This window comes from Sphaerodactylus townsendi, linkage group LG15 (assembly GCF_021028975.2).
Source record: "Sphaerodactylus townsendi isolate TG3544 linkage group LG15, MPM_Stown_v2.3, whole genome shotgun sequence".
Classification (NCBI taxonomy): Eukaryota; Metazoa; Chordata; class Lepidosauria; order Squamata; family Sphaerodactylidae; genus Sphaerodactylus; species Sphaerodactylus townsendi.
In genome coordinates this window covers 36,236,513-36,254,660 of record NC_059439.1, presented here as the reverse complement: position 1 = coordinate 36,254,660, position 18,148 = coordinate 36,236,513, and the positions used below count along the sequence as shown (strand labels likewise).

The 18,148-nt window shown below is 50.2% G+C and overlaps 1 protein-coding gene across 1 annotated transcript in view; it reads left to right on the top strand.

Moving 5' to 3' along the window:
* Positions 1 to 17,255, top strand: part of LOC125445005 (myosin-7-like) — a 42,454-nt gene extending 25,199 nt beyond the window's left edge. The window contains 18 exon segments of the mRNA XM_048517816.1: positions 1 to 136; positions 1,502 to 1,678; positions 1,796 to 1,941; positions 2,050 to 2,140; positions 3,571 to 3,960; positions 4,495 to 4,621; positions 4,895 to 5,013; positions 5,139 to 5,335; positions 8,180 to 8,363; positions 9,606 to 9,771; positions 9,910 to 10,034; positions 10,756 to 11,064; positions 12,287 to 12,490; positions 12,700 to 12,825; positions 14,602 to 14,877; positions 15,458 to 15,553; positions 16,444 to 16,578; positions 17,105 to 17,255. The exon segment at positions 1 to 136 is cut by the window's left edge and continues 100 nt beyond it. Of these exon segments, the coding sequence (XP_048373773.1) occupies positions 1 to 136; positions 1,502 to 1,678; positions 1,796 to 1,941; positions 2,050 to 2,140; positions 3,571 to 3,960; positions 4,495 to 4,621; positions 4,895 to 5,013; positions 5,139 to 5,335; positions 8,180 to 8,363; positions 9,606 to 9,771; positions 9,910 to 10,034; positions 10,756 to 11,064; positions 12,287 to 12,490; positions 12,700 to 12,825; positions 14,602 to 14,877; positions 15,458 to 15,553; positions 16,444 to 16,578; positions 17,105 to 17,122 (3,022 nt within the window). The 3' untranslated portion in view covers positions 17,123 to 17,255.
* Positions 17,256 to 18,148: the final 893 nt, after the last annotated feature.

The following is an 18,148-nucleotide window of genomic DNA, read 5'->3' as shown; positions in this document are numbered from 1 at the left end:
GGAGGAGATGAACGCTGAGCTGACGGCCAAGAAACGGAAACTTGAAGACGAATGCTCGGAACTGAAGAAGGATATCGACGACCTGGAGCTGACCCTGGCCAAAGTAGAGAAAGAGAAGCACGCGACGGAGAACAAGGTGAAGATGGGGAAAGGAAGGGGCCGTTAGAGTTGAGCCCAAAATTGTCTTCGTTGTGTCATCCAAGGAACTTTGTTGACATGAATTGGGTTGAATAGTGGGTTTGGTTGGTGGATTGTCCATGGAGTTCCAGAAATGAATGCTTTGCACAGGTGTCAAACTCGCGGCCCTCCAGATGTTATGGACTACAGTTCCCATCATCCCTGCCAGCATCATGCCCTTCGGGGATAGGGCGGTATATTAAATAAATAAATAAGTAAGTAAGTAAGTAAATGAATGATGATGATGATGATGATGATGATGATGATGATGATGATGATGATGATGATGATGATGATGATGATGATGATAATAATAATAATAATAATAATAATAATAATAATAATCCATAACATCTTGTGGGCCACGAGTTTGACACCTGTGCGGGAATCTCCAATAGTCACCAAACTTAGTTAAGTGGTTTTGGTGCCGATTATACAGTACTGTGTTCTTTCATTATGAAACACGGCCTTTGCGTGCACAGTCTTAGAACTGTTGCCCTTTACGGCCACCATCAAGCGGAGGTAAATGTCCAAAGCTAGTTATGAGTGATCTTTACAGATATAGAGTGATCTGCTTTCATAAAGCTGTTTATCCAAACTAGGCTGCATGCCTGTCATACCAAGTGAGAGTTTCTGAGCTGAATTCAAGGGCTTCATGGTTTTATGGAGCACTGGAAGACATGACTGACTTAGCAGGTTTGGACTAATGTCTCCAGCAGTGGCGTAGTGGTTAAGAGCAGGTGCACTCTAATCTGGAGAACCGGGTTTGATTCCCCGCTCTGCCACTTGAACTGTGGAGGTTTATCTGGGGAACCAGGTTAGCTTCTGCACTCCAACACATGCCAGCTGGGCGACCTTGGGCTAGTCATAACTTTTTGGAACTCTCTCAGCCCCACCCACCTCACAGGGTGTTTGTTCTGGGGGGTGGGGGAGCCGAGGAGATTGTAAGCCCCTTTGAGTCTCCTTACAGGAGAGAAAGGTGGGTATACATTCAAAACTCCCCCTCCTCCTCCTCCTCCTCCTCCTCCTTCTTCTTCTTCCATGATAAATTGAAAGTCCTTTCAAATGTCCATGAGAGTGAATAGTGTAGTGGTTAAAATCTCTGGGCTCGGAGAACTGTGTTCAATTCCCTACTCCCCCACACGGAGCCTGCTGTATGACCTTGGGCACGTTGCGCTCAACAGCATACAGAACACCATAAAAATCTGCGAATATAATATCATGTTTTGGTGGGCTCCACTTGAACCCCAAGTTCCTGCAAGGCCCATCTTGATTTTTGCTTGCTTCAGCCAGCTAATCCTTGCAAACTGCAATATAATCGCAGGTTAAGAACCTCACAGAGGAGATGGCTGGCCTGGATGAGATCATAGCCAAGTTGACCAAGGAGAAGAAGGCTCTCCAGGAGGCCCACCAGCAAGCGCTTGACGACCTACAAGCAGAGGAGGACAAAGTCAACACCCTCACTAAAGCCAAGGTCAAGCTGGAGCAACAAGTGGATGATGTAAGTGCACCCATCCTAGCAACGGGATCTAAGGAGAAAGATCTAGTCTCTGGTGGGGAAAGAGCCTTTATTCTCTTAGGAGTGCCGATTTCCTGATTGTTTTTCTTTGCTCCACAGCTGGAAGGATCCCTGGAGCAAGAGAAGAAGATCCGGATGGATCTAGAACGGGCGAAGAGGAAGCTGGAAGGCGACTTGAAGCTGACCCAAGAGAGCATCATGGATTTAGAGAACGACAAGCAGCAGTTGGATGAGAAGCTGAAAAAGTGAGGAGCCAGGTGGTTCAGTGTCCACTTCCTGTCAGGGACAGGATGTGAATGGTGCCATCTGCCTCTCCTATGCTGCTTCAAAGCCTCGGTCTTTATCTTTCCCAGGAAAGACTTTGAGCTCAACGCCCTGAATGCAAGAATTGAAGATGAGCAAGCTTTGGGAGTCCAGTTGCAGAAGAAGCTCAAAGAGCTACAGGTAAACGACAGACAGCAGGGCTGTGAGGTTCTTGACCGACTTTAGTAGCAAACAACTCTTCTAGCCACTGGAGAAAAACAAAGCACTTTCCATGCCTTAAGGCAGGGGCCCCACAACATTTTAACGCCTGGAATTTTGACACAGGTGGTGGACGCCACCACAAAATGGCCGCCACGAGCGGTGGAGCCAGCCCCAAAATGGCCGCCACAGGACTCACAAAATGGCTGCCACAAGACTCACAAAATGTCAGGGAGCAACATCGTGCGTAACTCTAACAGCACCTCTTCAACATTTCAGGCAGAGGCTCTTTAAACAGGATGGCTTTTTAAAAAAGGAGCATATTGTTTAAAAACATTTTCTTCTCCACACACGCAGTAGTGTAGCGAAGATCCTTGTGCTGTGGTGGTGACTACTGCCAAAGCAATAAATCTGCAGGGCTGATCAGATATCCAATAAGCAATCAGATGTCTTTCTAGAGAAGCATTAGTTTCACTTGGTGGGTTCACAGTGGTGAACTCTGTGTGTTAGGACTAAATTAAGAGGGGAGGTCCAGAACCCTGCATTCCTGGGCACTGCCCCGTTTGTTCTATCAAGGACTATATTTCCAGAGCTCATGGTTTGATTGCCTAAAAATTCCCAAACTATTTATGGCTTGGAACTGGGATACTATGAGTCCTCATGTTATCATGGTGGCTTTTAGGATCAGGATTGCAATCTTTTCAAATCGGTTAATTTGGGTGAAAGATCCTGGCACTTTTTCAGCCTCTGAGCACCTTTGGAATTCTGACACAGAGTACTGGGCGTGGCCAGCTGCTACAAAATGGCTGCTGGAGGAGGCGGAGCCTTCCACAAAATGGCTGCCGTAGTTTATCCTCAGTCACACAGTGAAGATCCTTGTGCTGAGGTGTGGCCGTTACATTTTTTAGAAAACTGCACAGCCAATGAGCAGCAGTGGCGTAGGAGGTTAAGAGCTCGTGTATCTAATCTGGAGGAACCGGGTTTGATTCCCCGCTCTGCCGCCTGAGCTGTGGAGGCTTATCTGGGGAATTCAGATTAGCCTGGGCACTCCCACACACGCCAGCTGGGTGACCTTGGGCTAGTCACAGCTTCTCGGAGCTCTCTCAGCCCCACCTACCTCACAGGGTGTTTGTTGTGAGGGGGGAAGGGCGAGGAGATTGTCAGCCCCTTTGAGTCTCCTGCAGGAGAGAAAGGGGGGATATAAATCCAAACTCTTCTTCAATGAAATCTCCAGTGACCAATCAGAATCTGGGCAAACCTGACCATACCCCCTTTTCAAAAACACTTGTTGAGTGCCAGGAAAAGCACTGGGAGGTTGAGTGCCAGGAAAAGCACTGGGAGGTCCAGTGGGCCCCACACTGGACTGTGATCCAGATGTTCCTATAGACATGGCATCTTTCTCCTTGGCACAGGCACGGATCGAGGAGCTGGAAGAAGAACTGGAGGCCGAGCGCACGGCCCGTGCCAAGGTGGAGAAGCAGCGCTCCGACCTTTCCCGGGAGCTGGAGGAGATCAGCGAGCGGCTGGAGGAGGCGGGCGGGGCCACCTCGGTGCAGATCGAGATGAACAAGAAGCGGGAGGCCGAGTTCCAGAAGATGCGGCGCGACCTGGAAGAGGCGACGCTGCAGCACGAGGCCACGGCGGCGGCCCTGCGCAAGAAGCACGCCGACTCGGTGGCGGAGCTGGGCGAACAAATCGACAACCTGCAGCGGGTGAAGCAGAAGCTGGAGAAGGAGAAAAGCGAGTTCAAGCTCGAGCTGGACGACATCACTTCCAACATGGAGCAGCTCATGAAAGCCAAGGTTGTGCCAAGAGGAGGGAGAGATGGGGCCATATTGGGGGTGGAGCAAAGGAAGAGAGTGATGTCAAGGAGGAGGAGCTAAAAGTAATGGAGGAACGAGCTTAGGAGGGGGGACCAGGAAGCTTTTGGAGTAAATTTGGAAGTTGGAAAGAGCGTAAATTTTGGCGCCAGCCTCCCTCATTCCAATATTAAAACATTTATACATCTGACTGGTCCCATTTGCTCCGTTCTCGACTGCGTCCTTTTCCTTGCATTTCCTTGTTTGTTTTCCTTCCCAGTTTTTCTTGTTATCCTTCTTTTCGCAAAACTTTGTTAACGTTCCAAAATACATAAAGAGTAAAAACGGCTCGGAATACAAATCCAAAATTATCAAGAATATTCTTCTTTTTCACCCTCTCCTCTTCCGCGGGTAGTTTTCTTTCTTTCTATGTATCTCTTACCATCTGACCATCTGTCAGTTTGCCTTGTCACTTTGATTTATTGTGTTTCTGTCACAGAATCTGTTTCACCAATAGTTCTCTTTATTGGATTCCAGGCCAACCTGGAGAAGATGTGCCGTACGTTTGAAGACCAAATGAACGAGCACCGGACCAAGTCCGAAGAGACTCAACGGACGGTCAATGACCTCACCACGCAACGGGCGAAGCTCCAGACCGAGAATGGTTTGTCCCTATTGTTTGTATCTTCCCCATTCTCCATATCTTCTCGCTTATCTAGCTGAGAGAGTTCTGAGAAAATTGTGACTAACTCAAGGTCCCCCCAGCAAGCTTCACATGGAGGAGCGGGGGATTGTACCCCGTTCTCCAGTTTAGAGTCTGCTCCTCTTAACCATTAACCATGCTGTCTCTGAACACGACTGACAACTCTGTCTCAGAAGGAACAGATGATGGATTCCTCCACTTCAAATCAAAGGCAATTCCTGTTCTTCTGCTTAGGGGAACTATCCCGCCAGCTGGATGAAAAGGAAGCTCTGATAAATCAGCTCACACGAGGGAAGTTGACATACACCCAACAACTAGAAGACCTGAAGAGGCAGCTGGAGGAAGAAGCTAAGGCAAGGAATACATACAGGTGGTGGGTCAGGATGGGTGAATTGACAGAGCTCAGAGAAGAGGAGAGAAACAAGTCAGATAGAGACCGAAAGCTACTGACAGGTGATGTTTCTGTCTACACCCCCAGGCCAAGAACGCTCTGGCGCACGCTCTCCAATCGGCCCGCCACGACTGCGACCTGTTGAGAGAGCAGTACGAGGAGGAGACGGAGGCCAAAGCAGAGCTTCAAAGATCGCTCTCCAAGGCCAACTCCGAGGTGGCCCAGTGGAGAACCAAGTACGAGACTGATGCCATCCAGAGGACAGAAGAACTGGAGGAGGCCAAGTAAGTGAGGGGGTCTGAGTCCTCTCTTGTCCCTGACCCCATCTAGGTGTTTTCCGTACAACCCAAATAAAACATTTTGAGGTAGGAAATAAAACGTTTCCTCCATGGAATTCCGCATGGTTTTTAGCCCAAAATGTTTTTATTTCCTGCCCAAAATACTTTATTGGCATGCTGTTCCCAAGCGATTCTTTTTTTGAAGGTTTTCTGGAAGCGTTTCTTTTGCGGAACTGTTTTCACTTGCTGTGCGGATATCTCTAAAACGTTCCCCACGCCTCTCGGCAGTTCCTGGACTTCCTTGTTGGCACCATTTTCTGAGCTCGCACCGGAAGTCTCGTGCTGTATTTCCAGCATTTTTAAGGAGGGGGGCACGTCTACAAAGCGACAAAGTCACAACCCTTAGGGAATCGCAGCACAAGGCTTTAAAGCCTCATAGCATCAAATCTTTTTTTAAAAAACGGAACAACCACAAAATGGCAACCAGGACACACTTTTAAAATGTTGTACTAATCACTGTTTTTAAAAGGGATTTAGTCATATATTTGTATTGGAATTTATTTGTTTAGCTTGGATTTGTTGTTTAGCTATATTATGATTTCATTTTGTTGTACACAGCCCAGAGCTTTTCGGGGATAGGGCGGTATACAAAACCAATCAATCAATCAATCAATCAATCAATCAATCAATCAATCAATCAATCAATCAATCAATCAATCAATCAATCAAATTGAGGACGTGAGTGCAGACAAACAGGTTTTGAAAACGTTTGCAAAACATTTTCAGGGGCTTGTGCAGAAAGAGAAGAAGAAGAAGGAGAGTTTGGATTTATATCCCCCCTTTCTCTCCTGCAGGAAACTCAAAGGGGCTGACAATCTCCTTGCCCTTCCCCCCTCACAACAAACACCCTGTGAGGTGGGTGGGGCTGAGAGAGCTTCTGTGACTAGCCCAAGGTCACCCAGCTGGCGTGTGTGGGAGTGTACAGGCTAATCTGAATTCCCAGCCTCCACAGCTCAGGCGGCAGAGCTGGGAATCAAACCCGGCTCCTCCAGATTAGATACACGAGCTCTTAACCTCCTACACCACTGCTGCTCCTGCCCTGGATTAACCACTCCCCTGTTGCTCCCCAAACTTTTCTGTTTACACACTCTATTTTTATCTCACCATTTCGCTTCTCCATTCTCTCTTCTCCATTTCCTTTGCCTGTTCCTGTCTGTTCAGCCTTTGTTTTACCTCTCTAGCCTTCCTTACTTCCTTCATTGATCCCCCACGTAATTAGTTCTCATTTCTCCAACCGCCCTCTCATTCGTATCAGCCACAAGAGATACAGCTACGCTCCAGCTCACCTCCCGAGCGTAATGTGCCTGCCTTTTCTCCCTTTCCCGTAAAATTTCCCTATCCCTCTAATAGAGTTTTAATGACTGGAAATGAGCAGTTGAAGCTTTTCACGGGGTGAAGTTAACTGAATCCACTGCTAATTGCTCACCTTTCAAACAGCTAGTAAAGGGACAGCCAGATGGAGCCGTTTAAAAGCGGCCAACTCGATGCTTGCAATTCCCTGCGGGCTCCCAGCTTGTACAATTTTTATTTCTATACCGTTTTAACAGTAAAATATTGTCAGTTATCCGAGTGACTTTGCATCCACCGGATAGAAAAGCAGAAGGCAAAGGGGCATCTTACCAAACAAGCAGTGGGGCAGAATGATGCCACGGTCACCTCTAGATTAGTCTACTGTAACTCGCTCTACGCGGGCTTACCTTTAGCCATGATCTGGAAATTGAAACTCGTACAAAATGCAGCAGCCAGGTTCCTCTCTGGGGCAACAGCTAGGGACCGGATTACGCCGGTCCTATACCAACTGCACTGGCTGCCAATCGAGTACCGGGTCATGTTTAAAGTTTTGGTATTGACCTTCAAAGCCATTCGCGGCCTTGGCCCTGCTTATCTGAGGGACTGTCTTGCCCTACACCACCCTTCTAGGCCCCTCCGCTCGTCGGGCGCGGACCTACTGGTGATCCCTGGCCCCAAGGCGATCCGGCTGGCCTCTACAAGGGCCAGGGCTTTTACGGCTCTGGCCCCTACCTGGTGGAACAGGCTTCCAGGTGAGATCAGGGCCCTGCGGGACTTACAAAGTTTCCGCAGGGCCTGTAAAACGGACCTGTTCCGCCTGGTGTTTGGCCAGCCGGGATGATGTCAACCCCGCCATAAGAACATCTGGCCTCCCGTGGGTACATAAAGGGGGAAAGGAGGGGCTGAAGCCATCTGTAGTTTTAGTATTTTATATATTATTTTATTGTAAATTATGTAGTTGATGTTTTAATTGTTTTAGTGTTGATGGACACCACCCTGAGCCTTCGGGGAGGGTGGTATATAAATAAATAAATAAACGAACGAACGAACGAACGAACGAACGAACGAATGATGCATTTCCCCTTATATCTCCTTAAGGAAAAGCACTACTTGAGGCATCTTACCAGGGGCGTACTGCCCAGGGGGACATATGGGGTCAAATGTCCCCAGGCTGCGGCCATTTAGTCACGTGGGTGGCGGAAAATCGCCCCACACCCCTGATCCTTCCCCCTGGGTCCATACACACGTTGTTTGGTCGTGGTGGGGGAGGGCAGCCGCCCATATGCCCCCCCCCGGAAAACTCAGATTTTACACTGGGTTACATTTTCCCTAGATACGCCTCTGCATCTTACCAGACAAGCAGTGGGGCAGAATTATGCATTTCCCCCTATATCTTCTTAACGAAAAGCACTACTAGAGTCATACTTTTCAGCTCTGCGCGTTCCACAAAACGGACAAGGGCGCTGGCTACTGACTCTTTGTTGCCCCCTTCCATGCCAGGAAGAAGCTGGCCCAGCGGCTGCAGGATGCCGAGGAGGCCGTGGAGGCCGTCAACGCCAAGTGCTCCTCGCTGGAGAAGACCAAGCACCGCCTGCAGAACGAGATCGAAGACCTCATGGTGGACGTGGAGCGTTCGAATGCAGCTGCGGCTGCCCTGGACAAGAAGCAGAGGAACTTCGACAAAGTGAGCAAGAGGGGACATGGGCTGGACTGGTTCTAGGGCAGTGGTGGTGAACCTTTGGCACTCCAGATGTTATGGTCTACAATTCCCATCAACCCCTGCCAGCATGGCCAATTGGCCATGGTGGCAGGGGCTGATGGGAATTGTAGTCCATAACATCTGGAGTGCCAAAGGTTCGCCACCACGGGTCTAGGGCTTTGGGCAGAGAGTTCCCAGGGCCTTTCCTTCCTTCCTCCTCTGCCTTCCTTCCTCCCATCCACCCACATGCCTCATACCCATCACTGGGTTCTTCCTCTGTCCGTTCGGAAGCACTTCCGTTGCTACAGTTGCCAACCTCCAGGCAGGGGCTGGAGATCTCCAGCAATCACAGAGGGCAGAGATCGTTTCCCCTGGAGAAAATGGCTGCTTGGGAAGGTGGGCTCTACAGTACTAGACCCTGCTGAGGGGGGTTGGGTGGGGGTACAGAAGGCTGGCAAGTGAGCGGGCAGAGGATGCTGCCAGCGGGTCCTGCCACAAACCCTGGGTCCTGGCAGCTGCCCCACTTGAGAGTATGCTGATGCCAGCCCCAGAAGTGGGTGTGATGGGTGGGGAGATCAGTGGGGGGGTGGGCCAGGTCGGCTGACCCCAGTCCCAATTTTCATGTGGAGATTAGGGATGGGACAAGCCCTGCTCGCTGGCATTCAACTACACCCCTGCTCCGAACACCATGGGACGTTCAGGGGGCATCCATTGAAAATGCTGGGGGGAAGAATTAGGACTAATAAAAGGAAACACTTCTTCAGGCAACGTGTCATTGGTGTTTGGAATATGCTGCCACAGGAGGTGGTGATGGCCACTAACCTGGATAGCTTTAAAAAGGGCTTGGACAGATTTATGGAGGAGAAGTCAATCTATGGCTACCAATCTTGATCCTCTTTGATCTCAGATTGCAAAGGCCTGAGCAGACCAGGTGCTCGGGAGCAACAGCTGCAGATGCCCATTGCTCTCACATCCTGCCTGTGAGCTCCCCAAGGCACCTGGTGGGCCACTGCGAGTAGCAGAGAGCTGGACTAGATGGACTCTGGTCTGATCCAGCAGGCTTGTTCTTATGTTCTGGGCTGGGGGGGCAGATCCTTGGGTAAGCCCCAAGCGCCATTTTGTAAAGCCACACCCCCTGTTCTTGAGGAGCCCATTCTGAAGACAACGGCCACGTGAGTCGAGGCTCCAGGCCTGATCCTCTCGCTTTGCTCCCCGTCAAACCCCCAGCTCTTGTCCGAGTGGAAGCAGAAGTTTGAGGAGTCCCAGATGGAGCTGGAATCATCCCAAAAGGAGGCCCGTTCCCTCAGCACCGAGCTCTTCAAGTTGAAGAACGCCTACGAGGAGTCCCTGGAACATCTGGAGACCTTCAAGAGGGAGAACAAGAACTTGCAGGGTGAGCGTTTCATCGGCTTCCCCTACCCGTCCACCCTTGAGCCTTTAGGCCTCGGCCCTGCTCTCTCAGAGCAAGATGGTGAGATCCCTGTGCCCTGATGGATGGAAGCTGATTGGCTTTTCCCGTTCCTCCTGGCAGAGGAGATCTCGGACCTCACCGAGCAGCTCGGAGCCAGTAACAAGAGCATCCACGAGCTTGAGAAGATTCGGAAGCAGTTGGAGGCTGAGAAGCTGGAGCTGCAGGCAGCCCTAGAAGAAGCTGAGGTGAGTAAGCCACTGGGTCATGGAGCTCCACAAAGAGCCAGCGTGGTGTCGTGGTTCAGAGCAGGTGCATTCTAATCTGGAGAACCGGGTTGGATTCCCCGGTCATGTTTAAATTATTTTCATTAAAATAGCTAAATCAACAACATATTATAAACAACAACAATAAAACAATGAACAACACATACACAGAGGATCCCAACTAAAATAATATCAAGGATCTGTAATGGAGTAACAAATCCACTAATGGTGTAGAAGGATACCAATGTCTGATGCTTTTAAAAAACTCAACTTCCGTTGAGCTGTGGAGGCTTATCTGGGGAATTCAGATTAGCCTGTGCTTTCCAACACACGCCAGCTCGGTGACCTTGGGCTAGTCACAGTTCTTCAGAGCTCTCTCAGCCCCACCTACCTCACAGGGTGTTTGTTGTGAGGGGGGCAGGGAAAGGAGATTTTTAAGCCCCTTTGAGTCTCCTTAGGGAAGAGAAAGAGGGGGATATAAATCCAAACTATTTTTCTTTTTCTACTCTGCTTATCTTCCAAGAGCACACAAAATTGGGCCAGTCTGAGCCAACCAAATCCAAATCAGGGCAAATAATCCTCACCACACTTTATAGTAAACTTCTTTGTACAGCTACGACTATAACCATTATCTCACACAGCCGTTCTGTTCTCTCCTGGTACCCAATATTATCTCCCCCTCACAAACACGCACCCTCTCCAGGCCTCTCTGGAGCACGAGGAAGGCAAGATCCTCCGGGCCCAGCTGGAGTTCAACCAGATCAAGGCCGACATCGAACGCAAACTGGCCGAGAAGGACGAGGAGATGGAGCAGGCCAAGCGGAACCACCTGCGGATGGTGGACTCGCTTCAGACCTCGCTGGACGCCGAGACCCGAAGCCGCAACGAGGCGCTGAGGGTGAAGAAGAAGATGGAGGGAGACCTGAACGAGATGGAAATCCAGCTTAGTCACGCCAACCGCATCGCAGCTGAGGCCCAGAAACAAGTCAAAACTCTACAAGGATACCTCAAGGTACTACCCCAGTGATGGCGAACCTTTTCGAGACCAAGTGCCCAAATTGCAACCCAAAACCCACTTATTTATCGCAAAGTGCCAACACGGCAATTTAACCTGAATACTGAGGTTTTAGTTTAGAAAAAACGGTTGGCTCCGAGGCGTGCGTTACTCGGGAGTAAGCTTGGTGGTAGTTGGTGGCTTTGCTTTGAAGCAACTGTGCAACTCTTCCAATGGGTGAATCACGACCCTAGGAGGGTTTACTCAGAAGCAAGCCCCATTGCCAGCAACCGAGCTTACTCCCAGGTAAAGGATTGTGCTTTAGTTCTTCGCATGAAAATCAGTGAGGTTTAACAGTGCTTAACAGGGTTACCTACACTGCTTCCCCAAAACTAGGTCTTACGTTTAATGCTAATAATCGAGCCCAGCAGCCCAGGCCAGCCTAGATGTGTGGGGGGGGACTCTGTTTGCGCATGCCCACAGAGAGGGCTCTGAGTGCCACCTCTGGCACCCATGCCACAGGTTCGCCACCACTGTACTACCCTGTTTCTCTAAAAATAAGCATCCCCTGAGAATAAGACGTAGTTGAGGTTTTGCTGAAGTGCTAAATGTAAAACATACCCCAAAAGTAAGACGTAGCAAAGTTTTTGTTTGGAAGCATGTCCGTCGAACAGAACACCAGAGCATGCAGCTGTGGAGCGGAAAAATAAGACATCCCCTGAAAATAAGACATAGCGCATCTTTGGGAGCAAAAATTAATATAAGACACTGTCTTATTTTCGGAGAAACATGGTACCAGAGGGTTTCCTGGGGAAGCCTTCGCTTGTTCTCACTCGGCTTTTTATATCCCCTTTGCTGCTCATTTTTACCTCATCCATCCTAGTGTGGCGTAGCGGTTAACAGCAGGTGCACTCTAATCTGGAGAACTGGGTTTGAGTCCCCGCTCTGCCACTTGAGCTGTGGAGCCTTATCTGGTGAACCAGATTAGCTTGTGCACTCCAACGCATGCCAGCTGGGTGACCTTGGGCTAGTCACAGTTCTTCGGAGCTCTCTCAGCCCCACCCACCTCACAGGGTGTGAGGGGGGGAAGGGAAAGGAGATTGTCAGCCCCTTTGAGTCTCCTTCAGGAGAGAAAGGGGGATATAAATCCAAACTCCTCCTCCTCCTCTTCTCCTCCTCCTCCTCCTCCTCCACCTCCTCCTCCTCCTTCTTCCATCATGACTTTCTCCTTTATTTCCAGGACACCCAGATACAACTGGACGACGTTGTCCGAGCCAACGAAGACCTGAAAGAAAACATTGCTATTGTAGAACGGAGGAACAACCTGTTGCAGTCAGAATTGGAGGAACTGCGTGCAGTGGTTGAGCAGACAGAAAGAGCCCGGAAATTGGCTGAACAGGAGTTGATCGAAGCCACCGAAAGGGTCCAGCTTCTCCACTCTCAGGTAACCGCAAAGAGAGCCTTTCCACTTCCTGCGGAAGCAAAGAGAGCTATAAGCTTCCACCCATTCCAAGGCCATCCTTTGGTGGGCTTCCGTAACTCCCTTGAGGTCAACTTGAGTGTTGCGAGACAGCCCAAATCGAACACCAGAGGTTGAAAATCCCCTCCACAATAATCCCTCCCCCGCCGCTTTCTCTTTCTTGCACAATCCAGAACACCAGCCTCATCAACCAGAAAAAGAAGATGGAGTCTGACCTCTCCCAACTGCAGACAGAGGTGGAAGAAGCGGTCCAGGAGTGCAGGAATGCAGAAGAGAAGGCCAAGAAAGCCATCACCGACGTGAGTGAAAGAGGAGGCTGGTTTTGGTTAGGTTTCCCTCTTCCCTAAGAGTCCCAAGATGGCTGCAGGCCCTGATGCTCAGGACATCCCCCTACTACCTGGAACTGTGCCACCTCTGCTCCCCCGGAGCCCCAACATGGCCTGGGAAACCCCAAGGTGCAGCAAGCCAGCCTGCCTCATTCTGCATTGCTTAATAAACCCTGTTCAAAGGAGAGCCATAATGCTCGCCAGGTTTAATGTTATGCCTTCTGCCTTGTTACATGGCAGATTTAATAAGCAAGAAAAGGCTTAAAAGATTGTGCCCATGTAACGATGGCTCAGTTGAATCTCTGGCCCACCAATTACTTCACTGTCTCAGATTCAAGGAAATCAGATCCAAGTATGTGAATCTCACTCCTTTACATTTACCCCATCTCCCCGATCTATTTAGGTTACACTACTTGTTGGACAACCCTGATCCTTCTCTCTGTAGGATAGTGGCAGACTTTCTCTTGGAAATTACTAAATGCCAGTAGATTTCCTCCGTCCTAACATGTATATCCTGTATTGTATATGCTTTTTAATCTGTTTTTATTATTGTTGTACTGCTGTCCATGCCAATAAAGGCTTGCTTAGTGCCCAAGAATGGCTAATCCCTGCACTGCCCGGAGCCGCACCATCTCACCCCAAAGTTCTGAGCTGCTCCAAGCCGGCCCACTTCAATTCAGGGTGCCCAGGAATTGCCTGCTCAGGCTGGCAGCAGGCTTCCCAGGTTCCAGAGGAAGGTCTTTCACATCACCTCCTGTTACAGTTGCCAACTTCCAGTGCCTCCAACTCTGACAACTGATCTCCAAACTACAGATCAGTCCCGCTGGAGAAAATGACTACTTTGGAGGGTAGACACTATAGCATTGTACCCAGCTGAGGCCACCTCCCAACCCAAACCCTGCCCTCCCCAGTCGCTACTCCCCCAAACCTTTGGGCATTTCCCAATCCAAGTCTGGTGACCCTACCTACTGTGTGGTCCTTTTAACAGGAGAAGACAGGGATTGAACCTGGGACCTTGTGTCGGCCAAGCAGATGTTCTACCACTACCCTCTTCCCAATCTGCAGAACATCCACAGAAACAAGCAGCTGAGGTGTTAGGGCAGAGGTGTCCAACTCTTGGTGTTTCAGATGTTCATGGATTACAATTGGCCATGCCAACAGGGGCTGATGAGAATTGGCCATGCCAACAGGGGCTGATGGGAATTGTAGTCCATGAACATCTGAAGCACCAGAGATGGACACCCCTGTGTTATTTATTTATTTATTTGTTTGTTTGTTTGTTTGTTTGTTTATTAGGCTTTTATACCGCCCCATCCCCGGAGGGCTCTGGGCGGTGTACAGCATATAGGGATACAATATAAAATAGTTAAACATTTAAAAGCAGCGATTAAAAAAAAACAAATTTTTGTTCCAAGAATTATATAAAAACCTCAACAAAATAGAGTGGCGTCCAGCATTCCAATAATAAAAAGTCCCTCCTTCCCAAAAAGGGAGGCATGGCGAGTCTCGTTAGGTGACAAGTGGCCCAGATGTCAGGGGCCACAGAAAGGGGGCACCATTAGTGGCCGGCTCCTCCACAGGCCCGGCGGAACAGCTCCGTCTTACAGGCCCTGCGGAACTCCCCAAGGTCCTGCAGGGCCCGGACCTTGGGGGATATGTGAAACACTGGACTGAATAGATGCTCAGGAGGTGGCCAAACTGAGTGACTCCTCCCCAAATGAACCTTGGCCTATTTTTCCGTACCATTAGGCAGCCATGATGGCGGAGGAGCTGAAGAAGGAGCAGGACACCAGCGCGCACCTGGAGCGGATGAAGAAGAACATGGAGCAGACCATCAAGGACCTGCAGATGCGCCTGGACGAGGCCGAGCAGCTGGCCCTCAAGGGCGGCAAAAAGCAGCTGCAGAAACTGGAGGCCCGAGTGCGGGAGCTGGAGAATGAGCTGGAGCTGGAGCAGAAACGCAATGCCGAGAACGTCAAGGGGATGCGCAAGTGCGAACGGCGCATCAAGGAGCTCACCTACCAGGTGTGGCGGCGTGGAGGGCCTCATTCTCCTTCTCTTAGCCCAGTCTTGGCTCCGGAACAAAACCTTTGTGTGAATTGCTCGTGGCTCTTCAGGGATTCAGGTCCCAGGTTTTCCTCCATTCCAGCCCTAAATTATGTACTTTTAGAGTATGTCTCATTCAAGTTAGTTCAAGGCCCATTGTACAGATAGTTCCACCCAGGTATCCTGGTGATGGTTTACATAGCACGTTAGGTATTGCTTCAGTGTTTGGTTGGTGGGTTCCGACTGGCCGTCAGATTTGGCATGATAAGTGGAAGATAAAGCAGAAGGGGGCAGAAAGCTCAGATTTTGCGTGAGGCTACGTTTCCCTTAAATACACCTCTGGATATTCTTCACATGGCTATTGCAATGGCTCCTTATTAATTTTTGTTTTGGGGGGAAGGGAAGCTGGATGTTGGCAACCGGGGCCCAGAGATCTGCCATCTAACTTTACAAAGAAAAAAGGGACTCATGGTTGGGACAGCGGGAGATGCATCCAGTTCTGTGAGTCAGTGTTTCAGCTCAGCCTGATTAAAAATTTGGTCTCCTCCCTGTGATGCAGACTGAGGAGGATCGGAAGAATCTCGTCCGCCTTCAGGACCTGGTGGATAAACTCCAGCTGAAGGTGAAGGCGTACAAGAGGCAGGCAGAAGAAGCGGTAAGTGGCCAGATATTCCCTTCTTAATTATGGGTCGGAACCAGCCAGCTCTTTAGCTCAGTTTTGCCCAATTCTTCTCCTCACTACAGCACCCTGCTCTCATGGCTGTGGTCTAGGCAGGTCCTATGAACCTCAACATAGTATTTCTTGTGGGGGGGGGGGTCCCTTCTCCTTTTGTCATGAATGGAAAAAATGGTTGAATTTTCCAACTTAGAGTCCAAGGTCCTACGCCAGGGGCATCAAACTTATTTGTAACAAGGGCCAAATATAAAAGAAATATGACTCAGTTGGACACGTGTTTGGCTGCTTCAGCTGACGAGCCCCCAGTAGGCTCCCCAGCACAGATTGGCATGGGGGGGGGGAGCTACCTCAGTGGCGTAGTGGCTAAGAGCAGGTGCACTATGATCTGGAGGAACCGGGTTTGATTCCCAGCTCTGCTGCTTGAGTTGTGGAGGCTTATCTGGGGAATTCAGATTAGCCTGTACACTCCCACACACGCCAGCTGGGTGACCTTGGGCTAGTCACAGCTTCTTGAAGCTCTCTCAGCCCCACCTACCCCACAGAGTGTTTGTTTTGAGGGGGGAAGGGCAAGGAGATTGTAAGCCCCTTTGAGTCTCCTGCAGGAGAGAAAGGGGGGATATAAATCCAAACTCTTCTTCTTCTTCTTTATCAGGCCCACAAGCCAGCTGAGGCAACTCCCCCCTCCACCACCAATCTGGCTCATGTGCCTGATAACCCCTCCCAAAGGACTGAATCCAGCCCCTGGGCCACATGTTTGACACCCCTCACCTTTGCAGCTGTTCCTCTCCGTACCCTTCTCCCCACCCTGAGAGATATCCTGGTGGATTGAATACACACCACCCTCTTGCTTTCCATCCTCTCTCCCCCAGGAGGAGCAGGCCAACTCCAACCTGGCCAAGTTCCGGAAAGTTCAGCATGAGCTGGATGAGGCTGAGGAGCGGGCCGACATTGCTGAGTCCCAAGTCAACAAACTGAGGGCCAAGAGTCGTGATATCGGGGCAAAGGTGAGAACGGGAATGTGGGCTGCCCTTCAGCCCGGACACCCCCTGGCCCTTTCCATCCCACGGTTCCCCACCATGGAGCCCAGGCCCACCAGAACATCCCTTGGCACACAGTGCGCTTTTGACAAAGTGGGCAGGGGCCATTTTCACAAACTCGAGCAGGGCCATCTTGTTATTGATTTCCTTCCTTCAAATGGAAGAGTTTTCCACCAGAGGATGAGGAGGACTGGTAAGCAACTGGGCTTTCTTTAGTTAGTGTGTGGTTCTGTTCTCCCTTCAGGATTTCATTCTCCCCAGGAGGAGGGAAGTCTTTTGTTTGGCTCCACTTCCTGCGGTGGCCATTTTGGGTTTGGCTCCACTTCCTGCGGTGGCCATTTTGGGTTTGGCCCCACTTCCTGTAGAAAGTGGTGCTCGCCAACCCCTCTCATAGTTTCAAAGGGCCCCACAGCCTTGAAAAGCTTAGGGTCCCCAGATGTCACTCTTCACTTAATCGCTCCATCCTTTTCTCTCGCTCTCTGTTCCCTTACAGAAAGGTTTGAACGAGTAATTCCTTGGAAGATCGCCTGTTCTTGTCTCCCTCCCTACCCCTGTCTCCATACGTCAAAGGCGCCGGAGAAACCTGCCCTGACTACCCTCGCTCTGTATATCAGCACGTAGAATAAAGACCATCATACAGCAAACTATCGTGTGTGTGCGTGTGTGTCTATGCTAGTGTGACCAGACGTCCCGCTTTTGGCAGGACAGACCCGCTTTTAACCAATTTGTCCCGCGTCCCGCGGGTTTTTTTAAATGTCCCGATTTTTGGAAGGCTGCCGCACTGCCTTCTGGGACGCTCCCGTTTCCCGCCCTGTGACAGAGCGGGAAACCAGGGAGCGCCCCAGAAGGCAGTGCGCTCCTGCGGCCGCGTGCACACACGTCCCGCTTTAAAAAGGTGAAAATCTGGTCGCCTTAGTCTATGCCTGTGCCAAATGGGCAGATGGACGGGTGTGGATGGCAGGCAGCCCCATCCATGAACCGCAGAGCCATAGCCACAACCGACTGCCGCCTCCAAAGAGGTTTCCTGGCTGCGGGGGGAGGCTGGAAAAGTCAAACAACCTCCCCGCCTCCAAGGATGTAGAGGAAAAGATGTAAGCTTAAATACCCAAGATGTAAGATGTAAGCTTAAACACCCAAGAGCTTACATAATCTTGGAGAAGATAATGCCCGTAGGTCTAGATGTGAGAATTCCAAATAGTTTGTTCCCTACCCCCAGTCCTGAATTTTACAGCCCCCGGCCTGCCTCTTCTAACAGTATAAAGGCAGAGAAAGGGGCCCAGCCATAGACACGGACCAGGTTTCTGTATACCTCAATATGCAAAATAAAAATGGGTTCTGGTGGGTTTTCCAGGCTGTGTGGCCGTGGACTGGTGGATCTTGTTCCTAATGTTTCACCTGCATCTGTGGCCGACGTCTTCAGAGGTGTATCACAGAGATAAGTGTGTTACACACTGTGTCCAGTGAGAAGGGAATGTTAAGTGGGGTATCTATTGTCCATTTCCCAGTGAGAAACATTCCTTCTTACTGGACACAGTGT